The sequence below is a fragment of the Vicugna pacos genome, chromosome 28 (assembly GCF_048564905.1).
Source record: "Vicugna pacos chromosome 28, VicPac4, whole genome shotgun sequence".
Classification (NCBI taxonomy): domain Eukaryota; kingdom Metazoa; phylum Chordata; class Mammalia; order Artiodactyla; family Camelidae; genus Vicugna; species Vicugna pacos.
In genome coordinates, this window is record NC_133014.1 from 12,119,306 (window position 1) to 12,135,581 (window position 16,276).

Genomic DNA, 16,276 nt, shown 5'->3' on the forward strand with positions numbered 1-16,276 from the left:
TATTTACAACCCAAATTCTAGAATGTAAAGTTGTATCAAACATGCAAACCTGGACCCTGGCTTTTGTCTACTGATGACAGTATCACAGAAATTAGTTAAAAACATGACCATCTAATTTGTTTTCTCTTTCATGTTTAATTGTCTACTTCTCATTTGTCACCCCCAAATTTAACGACAACAAAAAAGGAAGCTCAAGGTAGAGGATCATGTTTAAATGAGTTTTACTACTAGGAGTCAGAACGAACACACACACACACAAGTTTTAGATGGTATGTATGGATCATGCCCACAAATGAAGCTGTCTTTACTATCCTGCAAACTGAGATGATACTAAGCCTAAATCACAACAAGGAGGATTACATGTTCAATGCTTCAGAGAAAAAAAAAACAGTGATAAATTATCACTTCCCTGAATTCTCTTCTTTCTTGCTGGAAACTAGCATCTTTGGCTGTGAGGTGGGTAACTTGGTGGTTCAGGAATAAGAAAGACTGAGAGGGAGAGTTTTTACTGGGTATCCTTTCTATCATTTGAATTTACACCATTTAAATGTATTGTCTAGTCAAAATCAATACAATTTTAAATTCAGAAAATTCCGCGAGAATCATTTTCAGAAACTGTATTAAAACTCCCTTTAATAATAGCCTAAAAATAATAATTCTGTAAAATACTGTATACCCTTTACTCTTATGAAGATTGTAATTTCCCCAAGTACACTATATACCTGTCATAAAAATGTTACCCGGTTCTTTCAGCCTAATTTTCTATTACCAAATGTGAATTTATAATATCAGCAATACATGATATATAGTTCTATGATCTCCCTTCCACCACGTGCTACTGAGAAACAAAATATAAATATCCTTGCCCAAAAAGGGCTAATAAACAATCACAAGTCAAATCACCAAAATGTATCAAACTATTTATCTGTTAATCAGGGGCTGTCCATAGTGTGGCTCCCATACCATCCATGTGAATGGTGACTTCAGCTGTATATGAAGTAATATTTTATTTATAACGTAACAGTGCCCTGCTCTTCCCTCAGAGCTGGGGAAATAAAGAGAACCTAAAGTTTCAACAAAATAATTACGGATAAGAATCAGAGCTCAGTACAATCCATGAACTTCTGACAACCGGCCATTTACCATGATCAGTTACATCTAAACCGTTCGACCGTGGAATCCTCACTCCGACGGCTCTGGATCAGCCCCATCCTCCAAGCTACCACCCTAAGGTCTCCACGGCAGTTCCAAGGCCATGAAGAAAAGCCTCTACAGTCAGTCAGTGTCCAGGAAGAGAAGGAGACCGGACTTCAGCAGAACGCCTTTTTAGTATTCTCCTAATTCTTTACTGCCTCTTGGAACTTCTGTTATCACTGTTGTCCCTGAAGCACCAAAACCCCCCAGACTGGCTATGGCACCCAGTCAAAGCCTGTACTTATCTCTCAGAGCCTTACACTATGAAATTATTCCTCTGCCACAGACCTGACACTCCCTTTTCAAAGGCTGGACTTGCTGGATTAAACAGCAGAGCAAAAACTAATTCATTGGGTGTGAGTGATCATCCCACATCACCCTCATCCTCCCAAAGAGTGTCTGAATTAAGGGAGTCATTATTTTAAAAGAAATGGTTAATTAGAGAAAGTTTATATGAAAGAATTTTAGGCCATATGGAGGCAAGATGAGAGCAGATGAGAGAGATCTGGGGGCTCATTTCCAGGCAAGCCCCCTCTGGGTGGTCGCAATCTGGAGCAAGGGTGGTGAGAGTGGGCTAACTCACTCCACTGACGTACAGTTTCCACCTCAAACCGTCCTAACCATCCTCATTTCGTAGAGCTATCTGCTCACAACTTTAGAGAAAATAAATTGAAACATAAGAAAACGTAATTCAACCTTCCAAACTGAACTGCTCCCCTGACCCTCACTAAAGGACACTTCTGCACCAGTCATTCATTCACCATCAGTACGGTGCCATGTTGGGGGATCTGTAGATTCCCCGAGATCCTACTTTATTCATATCACATTCTTACAACAATAGCACCACAAATACACCCAGAGAACGAAATCCAAAGCCCTGAAAGAGCATCCCAACTGGAGTCCCTCCTCCAAGTCACAGGAGCCCACCAGGTCACTTGTCCAGTGAGGTGCTTCAGAGCCCTGAAAACTTCCCTTTAAACTTCAATATGGAGTCCCAAATTCAGATGTCAGTAGATATAACTTTGAGAAGAGTGTATTTAAGAGTCAATGTAATACCCTCATTGCCTGCAGAGAACTTTATAAATGATCTGCTTTGAAAAATACCATAACCCAGAAACCAAACATGTCGTCTGTCTTCATACAGAAGAACACCAGAAGGTGATTTTATTTTGGAAACTAGAGCTGGCACTTACGGTATTTTTCTTCAAAGTTTTATAGTTGTCTTTTGTCACTTAATCCTATTATTAAAGAATTAAAGAAAATCAAAAAGATACCAATATATGACTGCAATTAGGTAGACAAGAAGGTAAAAAAAATAGGCTGAAAAGAGAATGCATGCCAATTCACCACATGATGGCAAACAGCCCTCAGACCATAAGTTCCTCGGAAAGTTCCCTGATACCAAGCAAAGAGGTTGAAAACAAATTCCTGATTTGGCAATTTCTCGAAAGTATTTTAAATCCATCTGGGATGGGCCCCCAATCCCTTAAAACATGGCTCACAATCACATCCCCCTTCAATGAACATGGCCTCCCTCCCACGGAAGAAAGGGATCTGACTTTCCATCTTCTCTTTCTCTCTCTCAAGCTCTGCCTATCCAACCCGCTCAGTCCCTGACCAGGTCCCTAAGAAGGAAATGCTCTTCCACCTCTCCACGTCTACAGCCTTCACCCATTCCCCTCTTTTCAGTCTTTAACAAGTCCAAGATTTCCTCTCCAGCTGAGAGGGGAGGAGGCACACCTTCAGGCCCTGTACTTAAGCAGCTCCTTGCACCTCAATCTGCCTATTTTTAACTCCCAGTCATCTAGTTTATTTTAACAATTCTATGCAAGTAAAGAAGGTCACTGTTTCCCAAAAGCCAAATACCAGTTGACCAACCTCTTTTTCTACGCCCATCCTTCCTGTTTCTGCTGGCTCCTCCTGCCCCCACCCCCACCAGGGGGAGTTCAAGGCTGTGGCTAGACCCTACAGGCTTTCCTCCCTGCAGCCTAAGTGATCTTCTTCAGTCTCCTCTGTAGAAATGACACCAGGAAACCAGCTCAGACCTTACTTTCCTTCCAGACTTCATCTATGCATCTCCAGCCACAAGTAACATTAAGCTCTTGATTTCATCTTCATTAGCCCTTCAGCTTCTCATTTGTCCAAAGCCAACCAAGTTCACCAGCGCCTTCCCAGGAGTCCCAGCCCACTCTTCCTCTACTGCCTCTTCACTGGCAGCCAGCTAGGGCTGCTCATTTTTCCATATTCATATTCCAGTCCTCCCCCATGACAGTCTCTGGTTTGCTTCTTCCCTAGAGTTCCAAAGTGACCATCATGTCCAGGATGAGATGTTCTAAGGCTCCCTCTCCCCATGGACCAGCACAAAGTCTCAACTCAAAGCAGCCTGGGAAAGGAAGGTGTCCAAGAAGGAAGGAGAGGAGGAGGGAAGCTCAGATAGTACCACTGTCCTCCATCTCACCTGCCACAGTACCTACTTGTCACCCTAGCTACCAAACCTTCCTTTTCATAAATTTCCGATGAGCCTTCGGGTTGAGACGGCCCCCTCCAACCTCTCCAATGAATCCATTAAATAAAGTCTTTTACTTCTTGCTCATAAGGAATCACCATTGTAGACATTTTAATCTAAGGATGCCAGTCCTTTAATGTTATTTTAAAAGACCAAACCAAAAACCCTTCCCAACCAGCTTCCACAAATTAACTGTGGCAAAGTATCTGCCCCCAGGGCCAAGAGCAATAATAATACAGGAGAAACACCTTCTATAGGAAAATATGTTTTCTGAAAGGAAAACGAGTAAAAACTTGACCAGGAAACGTAACTAACTAACAACTTGTGCCACAGTGTGTTTCTGGAGAGTCGCTTTCGTCTCATCACAGGCTACACTAGGAGAGCTGAACAATTTGATTCAGCTAGTTTCCTAGGAGTTATGTCAGTGCCGCTGCGGAATTGAAGAAAAGCTGCTTCCACACAGAGTCAAATTATGGAGTTGCAGGAGCGGCTGTTTTGTTAACCCGCAGCTAAGAATAACACTCGACTTGCCAAATAAAGGAAAAAAGAAGAAAGAAGACCAGCTAAGTCCCCGGGCTAAGTGTTTGGGGCTGGGGAGGAGAAGGGGGCTTCCTGCACTGATCCTCTTATCACTCAGGCCCTTAGGCCCAAGGCAATTGATGGGGGCGCCCGCCCCGGGAGGGCGGCAGTTTGCAGGTGCGATGGACCGGCCCCCACCCCCGATTAACCCAGGCTGGAACTCGGGCTCCGGTAATGGGTTTCTCGGTTTCCGGTGGGTTTGCGTTCACTCTTAGTTAAGGAGGCCGGGGCAGGTTCGAGACAAACCCGGGGAGAGGGCGAGGAAAAGTCACAGGGGCCCGGGGGTCTCCGCGCCGCGGGGGAAGTGGAGCCGGGACTCCCGGAGGGCACCCCTCCCAGCCCGCCGGGGCCTGCGGGGCGCGGGCGGATGGGCCCGGCCCCGCGCGCCCACCCGGGCCGCCCTACCGTGGCTCTGCAGGATCTCGTGCTTGAGGCCGCCCGTGTAGTCGATGAGCTCCTCCAGGCCGCGCTCGCACAGCTGCCCGTAGCCCGAGAACTTGTGCAGCACCTTCTCCAGCTCGCGCTCCACCGTCACGCACTGATCCATCCCGGAGGCGGCGGCGCTCGGCTCCCCGGCGCCCGGGTGTCCGCAGCCGTTCGGGCCGGGCCCGGCCGAGGCCGCGTCCTGCTCCTCGTCCCCCAGGCGGGCGGCGCGGGCGGCTGAGGCGGCGGACGCGCTAGCCCCGGCGCCGGGGGAGCCCCGCGCAGCCCGCGCCCGCCTGCCCCATGGCGCCCCGGCTCCCGGCGCGTCGCCGCCGCTCCCGTTCGCGTGTTCGCCCCCCCGCGGCCCCGCGCCCCAACTCTCCGTTCCCCGCTCGCCGCGTTCGGCTGCCGGCCGCGGCGCCGCCGATTGTTTTTGTTTTCACGGGAGCCGACCGATGACCTGGTTCTCCCGGGCGGCACCAAGCGCCGCCGACCCGAAGGGGGGGGCAGCCACCCCAGCGAGGGAAGGAGGCGGCGCGGGCCGTACCAAGCGCTCCCTCGAAAGGGGGGGCAGCCTGGCGAGCGCGGGCAGAGGAACGCGATCAGCGTCAGCTCCCGTCGCCGCTCTAAAGGTGTGGGCCGTACCACGCGGAAGGTGTGCACGGGAGAAGGCGAGGGTGGAGCAAGGACCCAATTGGTCCGAGGAGCTAAATAAGGAACTTTGGAGACAGCCCCAGCGCGCCGAGAGCGCTACAACTGCGCGCGCCGTAAACAAGAGGGTGGAAACCGTCCCTAACCACTCCGCCCAGAAATGGGGAAAACGAACCAATGGGCGCCGGGAATACGTAAGGAACCAACGCCCTCCAATCCCTGGCCGAGGCGTAAACCTTCAGCCAATCCGGGACTAGGGGCCAAACCAATAGTCTCGCTGTTGGAGGGGGTGACTTGGAGAGCCGCCCGGAAAGCTAGTCGTTTCTGGAAAGCCGGGAGAGAAAATGAGGCAGAGATAAAAAGGCCTATTTCCCATAGGACTTCACTTTCGCTCTGAGTTATTTCATCTCCCCATCACTCCTCGGGGTACGGCCATTCCGAAGTTTTGGAAGACGGACCCGCCGCCCCGGAGGGAAAACCCAGCCAGGCGGGGCGGGGGTCGCTAACGAGAATGAGAGGCGGGGGTGGTGCTGGGGCGGGAGAGGGGGCTGCTCGCTGGGCGCGCGAGGCCCGCGTTGCTGCCTGCTCGACTTTTGCGACACCGGGAGGTCACACGCCTCACTGCCCAGCCCAGCCCCACCCCCGCGGGCCTCGGCCCTTTGGCCCCTGGGCCTGGAGCCTCTCCTGACGGTTTGCCTCGCTGCGTGTCACGTGGGGGCAGCTTCGCAGAGTGGAAACTCGCGTCGGAGAGCCGGACAGCCAGGCCTCTGAGCCTTATTCCACTGAATCCGATGGGGTTACCCCCCACTTTGCGTAGATCCTTCCCCTGACTTGCCATGGCGCCTCCAACCTTGGCCTATGACTACTTGCTCACTAAGCTACAGCTGCACGGACTTTAGCCTTCCTCCGAGCAGCCAGGCTGGTTCTGGCCTGAGGGCCTCTGCGCTTACCCTTTCCTTGGCCTGGAAAACTGCAGCTTCTCATCCTAAAATTCTCAGCTGGTTGCCCCTCAGAGGGCCTTCTCCTGACCGCACGGAAGTATGTACCTTCCCGCACTCCCTTCTGCATTGCTAGATTATATTTATTATAATACCCGTTATATCACCAGTTTTATTATTTTAGCACCACTTATTAAAATCTGAAATGATCTGATTCAGTTATTCGTTTGCTTTTCTGTCTGCACATGTCTAAACCTCTTCAGTAAAATTCGACGAAGTCAACCCCCTTGCGTGTCTTTTCTGTGCCGAAAACTGCTTGGCAATATAGTACGGATTTTTTTTTTTTTAATTAAGGTAAAGTCTCTCAAAGCCTCCGTTTCCCATTTTATAATTTTAAAATAATTAGAATTCATGATATTTCACGGCATTGTTAGGAAACTTAAATGAGATAATTTATGTAAGCACCCAGAAGCACATGATAACCACGTGATAAATGGTGGTGGTTACTGTTGTTGTCAGTTCCCAGGAATAAATCCCAGATGGCAACTCAGGTAAAGTCATGGAGTCGTGTTGGTCTAGCACCCAATCCTTTATTTCTTGGTGATTCTCAAGGGCAGCCCCTGCTGTTGCTGTTACGTATCTCCTTTCTCTTCCCCACCTAACCCGTTTTCCTTTCTCCTCTCTTTCTTGGCAGATGGCCCTGATTCTTGCTTCGCTGAGAAGGTAAAAAAACATCCAGCTCCGGCACCCTCTGCCACTCTTGTCAAAGTATGTGCCTCTGTACCATCCATTTTGTGAACTGTTGTCAAGTACCCAAAGGAAGAGGAGTCCCTTCTCCCTTCCTCAGCTGCCAGCTGACCTGGGGATATGGGAGGAACCAGTTAACCCTTCTCAAGCTGTTTCCCTTTCCTCTCAGTCCTTTCGTGGCCAAACTGCCCAAACAATTCTTCTACACTTGTTCCTCCTGTTTCTCCAGGTATGTCCTTGATAAACTCAATCACCCTTTTCTCGGTCTTTTTTTCCTTGACCTTACTACAGCATATGGAAATTTTGATTCAATGTCACCTTTAAAATTCTTCCTTGACCTTCAGAACATCGCCATGCTGTGGTTCAGTCGCCCCTTCTTCCTTGCTGGCTATTCTTCCTGATTTAGCCACCTATGTGGATGGGCATTCGCCCCAGGTTCTATCCTTAACCTTCTGTCCTCTTTACCTGCTGTCCTGGGAGGACACATTACAATTGCCCCTCTCCAGCCCTGATCTGTCTTAGAAGCTAGTTTCACATTCCCTCCCAACTAGCAAGGCATCGTCATCCAGAGGATGTATTACCTCCATTCAACATGTCAGAAGCAGAATTCATATCTCCTTTCCAAAACCGACTTTCCTCCTCTTGATTCCTCAGTATTTGTCAGCATTACCTTAATTCTCCCATGTTCCTCTGCCATTCCTCCAACCTCATCTTTAGCTTACCTGTAGGATTCTTGAAAACCTTTTCTTCATCAGATTTCTAAACTCCATTGACCTGTTTCCATTGCCAACTACATCCTTTTCAAGATCCCTTTGCTAAGGCAACTGCCTTCATTTCCCCCCAGAATTATTGGTGCTTTCCGGGAGTTTATCCTCATCAGTATCTCTAGGGATACAGATTGTGTTGCTCCCCTTTCCATTCACCCTCTGCATGTTGTCAGACATCAAGTTCTATTGAGTCTAATTTCCTAATGTCCTAAATAAGGCTTTTTAGCTTCTACATCCCTCACGTTCATTAGTACTTTTGACATGTTTCCAGGGTTATAATTGCTTCTCTTACCTGCCTTTATCTGCAGTGCCACCAAGTGAATCTTCATTCTCTCAAAATGTTGTTATAATAATTGAATCAAACAATCCATGTAAGGCACTCAATACAATGCCCGGCACATGGTAAGAACTGTTATTATCCACTGGTCAGAAATAATCAAGACTCTGTATTACCTACAGTTTCAAATCCTAATTCTCAGCTACACAGTCTGCCCAGCGTAGCAACCCATCACAATACTCCATCCGAATACCGGGCACTTTCACACTTTCAAAGTGAACTGAACACAGCTTACTCATGCTTTTTCTTATCCTAGAATGGTTTTCTGTATTCTCAACTACTCAGATCCTCTCCTTTCTTCAAGTAACAGGACAAGTCCTATTACTATTGATACCTTTAACTATTGCTACGTTCTAGATCTCAGCCTACCACTTTTCAGAATGATAGTGACCAGCCATATGTAGCTATTAAAATTAAAATTTGAATTTAAAAACTTTGAAATTCACTTTCTCAATTGTACTAACCACATTTCAGCTAGTCAGTAGCTGCACATGGCTAGCAGCTACTGTGTTCAAACATTTTCATTTTTGTAAGAAGTTCAATTGAATGTTACTGATCTAGGGGGAGAAAGATCAAAGGGGACTGAAAAGGTATTGGAAGAAATCATGACTGAAAACTTCGCAAACTTAAAGAAGGAATCAGATATCCAAGTACAGGAAGCTCAGAGGGTCCCAAACAGGAAGAACCCAAACAGACCCACACCAAGACATATCATAATCAAGATTGCCAGAGTCAAGGGTAAAGGAATGTTACTGATCTAGACCTTGACCTTATACTAAAGTTACCAGCCACTCCTTTAACTGCTGTAGGACTTCTCTGTGTAAGTCATTGAATGCTTAAGTGCATTCTGCCTCCGTGTTTTTTAGTTAACTTTTCCAATATGTACCTTGTTTGCTCACCTAGATTGTTAGCTCCTACATCAGAGGTGACTTTTCTGTCCTTTCCCATAATTTAATCAGCATAGAATAAGTTCTTTAGGTATTGTTAAAGGAAAGAGAATAAAACAAGCAGAGAAGAGGCCTCAAATTTAACCGAGGAGAGAGAAATAGTTCTTGTAAGGGCCGAGATCTTTGTGGTCCCTCCTTACTTTATGTTGGCCCTTCCTACCCAGTGCACAATTGCTTTAAGCCTAAACCTTGGTTTCTCAGAGGAGGGTCTCTGGAAGCAACAGAGGGAAATGCCATTTTCAGAACAACTGCAAATTATTTTTCTATGGTTGTATTTTTACCACACAACAAAAAAGAATTCACTCACATGCAAACACCAACCAACAAAAACTCCACTCCAGTATCAGATGGACTCCTGCCCCCATATTCTGTTCAATCAGAAGAACTTTTCATTTGCAATCATTCTGGACTTTGCTCTGGTCCTCCCCTCCACTCCAAATTCCATCCTCTGTAGCATTTTTTAAAACATTTTTTATTGAGTTGTAATCATTTTACAATGTTGTGTCAAATTCCAGTGTAGAGCACAATTTTTCAGTTATACATGAACATATATATATATATTCATTGTCACATTTTTTTCTCTGTGAGCTAGGCATAAGATCTTGTCTGTATTTCCCTGTGCTATAACGTATAATCTTGTTTGTCTATTCTACATTTTGAAATCCCTTCCCACCCCTGACCCCATCCTCTGTAGCATTTAAGGAAACAACCAAAGAAAGAGAAGGAAAAAACAAAGACCCTTTTGTCTTATGACCAAAATATCTATTCATTGTCAGAAAATTAGAGAATTCAAATAGATCAACAGAAATAATCATCCCATGAAACCCCAAGACCTAGAAAAAAAAAATATCAGTTTTAACAGTCGAGGTGAATTTGCAGTTTTTCCTGTGTATACACACAGACCTATATGTGCAGTTTTATAAAGAATGGCTCTCACTACACACAACTATTTTGTAAGCTGCTTCTCTTGTCTACTTAAAAACATTTCTCTAACAACAACAGAGATTTTAGAACTGCTTGTGACATCTTTTTGAAATGTTTAATAGCTGTTATATATAACTGTAGCTTAGCACTCAGCCTTATTCAGTATATCTCGTATGTATTCTTTTCATTTTAACTTACTCTTAGAAGGTTGAAACTAGACCGAGGAAAAATAGGAAAAGTCAAAATTTCACCTTTTAGATATGAGAATCTATTTTTAAAAAAACTACTGTAAAGATACACTTTTACGCAAAATACACTTTCAGATACGGGTAAGAAAGACTATGTTTATAATTAAAATTGTAAAAAAAAAAAAAAAAAAAAAGACCTTCTGAAAGAGACTGACCGCTCTAGCTGATGGCCAATAGAAAAGTAAGGGTAAACTGACAAAATGTGTTATTATGAAATAGTGAATTATGAAAAATAATACTCCTTTTCATCATTTCTTTAAAAATCAATTTTCATTGTTTTCAAGCCAAAAAAAAACTCCATGAGTCATTTCTGGAAATTGCTATTAATATTAATTTAACAAATGGGTGAAAGCTTAACTACTAGCAAAAAATGATGATCTGAATGTTTTTCACTTCTTTTACTTCTCCTGGGTGGTTTGGGGCGTATTGCCACTGACATGCCGGCTAGCTGGCTGGATGATACGCGCCTGCCGTTGGGACCCACTGCTGGGAGTGGACGGGCAGTGTTGATAGTAATGCCCTTCCTTCTGCATCCCCATCACCACCTCTCAGCACCACTCATGTTGGTAGATGCCTCTCTCACCAGCAAAGCCCTTCCCACTGTAGCCCTTCCCACCTCTAGAGCCCAGGGCACTTCTGATTGGTTGCCTACTGGTTTAGGCACCTCCCCCCTTAAAGATCTCTGTGAGGATGATATGCAGGCATTGCCCTTGGATATGACACCCAGCCTGTAAGCGGGTATTTACACCTTTTGGACCTGTTCCATCACGTTTTGTTGGTTTGAATCTTTTCTTTCTGGAATCTGGGGTGTCTTCCTATCCTTTGCTTCCTGCTCACTCTTTTGTGTGGTTTACCAGATGTAGCAGGAAGGGTGCTAGCACTGTAACCCTGAAATAATTCATTCAACCCCTCCCAGCCTCAGTTTCCTTATCTGTAAAATGAGAAGCTTGAAATAGATGAACTTCAACCTTCGAGTTCCTTCCAGTTCTAAAATTACAGAGATGCCAGGGTTTATTAAGCAACATGCAAGATACTACACAACCAGACAGGAATGGAGAGATGCACCCTCTGTGCTTTTGAAAGTTTTGAGTCTGAATCATTACTTCCTCATTATGGAATGTAGTGGGGTTTTTTTCCCCCCTTTGGCTTTGTTTATTTATCCTAATACTAATAATAGCTGCCATTTATTGAGTGCTTAACAATTTGCCAGGCACTTTGCTTTAAATGTATGATTAGCCAAAGCAATCTTTTGAAGTAAATATTTTTATCCCCATTTTATGGATGAAGAAACTGAGGCACAAAGAGATTAAGTGATTTTTCCAAAATCACACCACTAATACACAGTGGAGCTGGAATCTGAGTTTGATTCTGACTCCAAAACCTGTAAGCCACTGTACCTCAAAAAAGCAAAATTATGCTCCAGGATTACTTGTTAAGCATGGGATTTCTAATAAAACAAAAGACCGTTTACCCTAGATAGTGTGGTTAGGTAATAGGAGCCCAGGGCTAAAATTTATAAAAATTGTAACACTTCTGTTTACCAGCTTTTCAACCTTAGGCAAGAACCTTAACCAAACAGCCTTTATTTATTTTTTTAAGTAATATCTACTCCACCTACTTTGCAACATTGTTTAGTTATGTATATTTATTTATAAAGTAATATAAATATACCTTATATAGTAAATGTATACATTAGTAAATGTATAAGAGTATATATATATAGAGAGAGAGAGAGATAAAGGGAGAGAAAGCACTCTGTAAACCCTGAAGCCCTGTAGAAATTTAGAGTGCTGTCATTTCTTCTTATTATAGATGCACTTGAATCATATCTGCTTGTGTACTTACTATACATCTATTCAGGGCAGAGTATAGATTGCAAATTGCTGAAGTACAAGATTCTTGACTTTTGACAACCTGGGGGAGACTCCAGGTAGTAAACTAAGCAAGTGCTTAAAAATGATCTTTTGAGGAGACTTGCAGTTCCACTAACACGCAGTAATCCCATTCCTCCAGGTTGTTGCTAAAAAGCCCCGGACATAGCACAAGAAAACAAATGTAGGACTATTTTGAAAGGTTGAAGTTGGGCGACATCTTGGGACTTGAGAAATGACATGCTGGTAAATTCACGGGTTTCCTCTCATATTTCAAATAGGGCACTGCAAAAAACCTCCAACCCAGCACCACCAACAATAAAAGCTCCAGGAAAAACCTGGTTTTACTAACCAAAGGATGGAAAAAAGGTAGGCTAACAATGAAAACATTATTGGCAATTTCCGTCCTACTCCAGCCAAAACCAGAAAAACTACACCCTCTCCCCACCGCGTGGTTTCAGCAGAGCTGAGCAGGGACTTAATCTTCCACCCAACCCCCCTTAATCCATGGACATGGGAGGCAGCCCTCCAGTTCCTCTGCAGGATGGTTTTGGCAGGGCTGAGTGGGGAGCTGACTTTCCATCTCCTGCCTGGCAAAAGCAGGTGGCGCTTCAGTTCCCCCAGCGGGTGGGTGGTATTGGAAGACTGAGCAAGGAGCTGAGTTTATATCCTCGTTCAGAGACAACAAGACAGTGGGAGTCATTGCCCCGCTTTCCCTGGGAACAAGAGGGATCTTTGTGATGGAACTCTTCCGTATCTTGATTCTGGTGGCCACACAATTCTACCTGTGTGATAAAATTGCATAGAAGTGGGCTTGAACATACGCATGTACACAGACACACACACACACACACTCGAGTGCTGTAAGCCTGGCGAGAGCTAAATAAATTTGATGCATTGTACCAATGTTAGTATCCTGGTTGTGAAATTTCCCTGTGTAGGATCTCTCTGCATTATTTCTTAAGAACTGCATGTGAATCTACAATTATCTCAAAGAAAATATTTTTAACTGGCCTTTTGAGGATAATTATGATAACGAAGGGGAAAGGCAACCACTCTTTATGTCTCTTAATTATTGTATCTACAGCTTCTTCTCTTTGTTTTTAGGTTTACCAGGTTACTTTTTCTAGTGATATAATTATGAGTTATGTTTAATCCCCCCTTTTCTGTTTTCTTCATTTTTCCTATCAAATGATCAATAGATCATATGGGCCTGATGCAAGGTTATTTGAAGTCACATTTAAAATACAAAACTATGATCGTTTTGTATTTTACAAACTTAAGACAGATTTTCCTTATTGTCCCAAGGGCAGGGAAGGGACTATGCTGTTGGACACTCTCCCGTGGAGAGCACATGGGAAGTGTGTAAGCAGCGAGCTTCTGTTGCTGCAAGAGGCAAATGCCTCCATTATTAATCCTCTAAATCACCTTGTGTTGAAACGAGTAAGGTGATTTTTTTTTTTTTTCTGTTCAGCTCATTCTGAGCTCCTGCCTTTTTGCCCCTGGTCAAGAATCAGGCATTACTCTTTTCAAAAACGAGTAACAGCCTACTAGAATTCCAGAAGAGGGTAATGTTTACTAGTAGAAAAAAAGATCAGAATATAAGGAAGACTGACGCGAACTGACTACGAACATTTGAAAAGAGTATTAACACATGTCCTCAGCACATATGATGTCGTTTTGTGCCCACCATACCTCAGCTAAGAAACAAGTTCAGCTGAGCAAATCTGAAGGTCTGGTTGGCTGTATTCAGCATCCCGTCAGCAGCATCCCATCTGGCAAACAGGCACTCCCAGGGGTTGCACAAAAAAGAAGTTTATAGGCAGAAAGATGGATTAGCAAAAGAAGAGAAAGGGTTGTTTTAGACCAGGCCACCTTCTTCTGCAAGGAAGAGAATAACAGGGGCTTTTGTCATGCATTCTTCCCCTGGTGGGTGGGAGAGGGGGCCCATGTGACAGATTGCCTCGCTAGTGCGGATCAGAAAATCCCAGACTGGCCAACTAAGATGACATTCCTGGGGAAGGCTGAAACTAGAATTAGATCAGGTATTAAATCTAGACTTGGTGTCATGGGCTTTAGCAAAAGTGATACCATTTTGGGCTGATGATTTTCTCTTTAACAACTTTATAAATTGACCCCATGATATACCTTCTGCATATTGTGACATGTCACAGTGTATTTGCTTTCTATATATCATGATGTGTCACAATGTATTTGCCTCACTATGTCATGAACATGATTAATCTTCTTTTTTTTAAGAATTTTCAGTGATAGACCCTATATAATATTTTGTATTGAGATGAGAAGGCATAATGCAATTTTTTGATGCTACACGAGGGTTCACTAGCACAGTGTTTCTCAATCTTTTACCTCTGGAGGAACTCTTGAAATAATTCTCAGGTCTCAGAGAACCTCTGTATAATTTTTTTTTGCCCTTACAGCTGATAGTACATTAGCATCAGTAAATTGTAGTTATAACAATCCAGTAATTATTTCCAGTGCTTTTCTGAGTAGAGAATAACTTTTTTTGAGGATCTATTTATTTTAGCTAACTGATTTGCCTACCATTTTATGTGGTTCTTCCTCCCAACGAGAGGTTAATTCACAGTACCTACTTGATTTTTTGTCTTAACCAAGTGATCTGAAATTCTTATCACAGATTCCCATTAAATAATATTCTAATGAGGTTGATATATAGTATATAATGTATGCAAGACTATTTATTTTCCTTATTTAAAATTAGAATTTCTTTTAACTGTCTGTTTTTGAAAGTGAATCAGATGGTTAAGATTAGCTTACCTTTCTTGAAATTTGTCTCCTTATTGCCCTGTTACGAATATTTAAAACTCATAAGGCAAATATAATACCTTTTTGTTAAATAACTGGCTTAAGACAAAATGAAATGTAACTTTTTAAAGGTAGGGGAGTAGATTTAATTTACATAGAAGTCATAAATTGGTTTTCATTAATGTTATTTAGAATGTGAAATTTATTGACAATATTGAAAAGAAAAGTTACTAAAACTGTAAACCAAGCAATATGAATAAAAATACAGCCTAAGACAGTTTTATTCAAGACAGGGTAAGAGCATTTCCTTGCTGAGTGACATGATCAGATTCCCGAATGGGCCTAGCAATTGCAAAATTCTTATAGACTTCTTACTTTCTTGATCTTTTTTATCAGATATATCAACGCTTTTAAACTATTCTTTTTGAAACCAAAGCTAAAAAATGAAATTTACCTCTTAATTGAAATCTATGATTTTTTTTTCATTTTTTGCTGGTCCAACACAGAGATTTCATTTTCAACTGAAATGAGACTATTTCTGTTGCTTGTTAAATAATAAAGGAGCTTATTTACACATTTAAGAGAAGTTAAACACTTCAGCAAAATGTTCATCATTTTCCCATAAATAGCAGCAGGATCCCACTTTTTCACAGGAATCCAGAACTCGTGCAGAGGCAGATCAGTTAGTCTCATCTTGAGTGAGTGTACAATCAGACTGCAGCTCACAAAGGTCCTGTTCTTCTCTCAGAGTCACAGGTCTCAGGCTGAGCAGAAGATTCAGTGAGTGTCAGTTGCCCAAGTTAGCCCCTGTGTTTACAGGGAGGGAACATACCATCCATGTGGTTCTGTGGTTCTCCCACGTCTCATCATGAGACTTGCAGAGGCTCTTCCTCACCTTCAAACGCAAACAGTGGAAACATGTCAATATTTCCTTTTGCAACATAATTTGTCAGAAGATTCCATTTCTTTTTGAATTCAAGAAACTTGCCATTTGAAGTCAAAATGTTTTCTTTGGGATTCTGATTCATCTTTTAGCCCAAGCTCCTGCTAAGCCACTGGATTTCTGTTTGTAGCAGATTTATGTGTTCTTTATCCAGGTGGTCATACAGTTTAAAAAATATTCTCGAGTGAGTTGGTCTCTTTTTAACGACGTGGGCCGTTTTTGTCACATCATCTAGACTTTTAAAATTTCTTCTTTAGCACCTCTCTATGAAACAAAACAAAACAGTGTGTTGTAAAGAAAGTCAGAATTCTCTTTGTTCATTAAAATCTGTTGACTCATCAACCTGGACAGAAAAGTGATTGTTCAGTTTATCACACAAAACTGTTGGCATAATGTTATGTGTCACTAATATGT

General features: G+C 43.3%; 1 protein-coding gene across 5 annotated transcripts in view; it reads right to left on the reverse strand.

The window, feature by feature from the left end:
• RMND5A (required for meiotic nuclear division 5 homolog A) overlaps nucleotides 1-5,429 on the reverse strand; it is a 48,014-nt gene extending 42,585 nt beyond the window's left edge. For all 5 annotated transcript variants that reach the window (XM_072951514.1, XM_072951513.1, XM_072951511.1 and 2 more), the window contains exon 1: nucleotides 4,685-5,429. In XM_072951514.1, the coding sequence (XP_072807615.1) occupies nucleotides 4,685-4,826 (142 nt within the window). In that variant the 5' untranslated portion in view covers nucleotides 4,827-5,429. The remainder of the gene's footprint in view (nucleotides 1-4,684) is intronic.
• Between the last annotated feature and the right edge of the window lie 10,847 nt (nucleotides 5,430-16,276).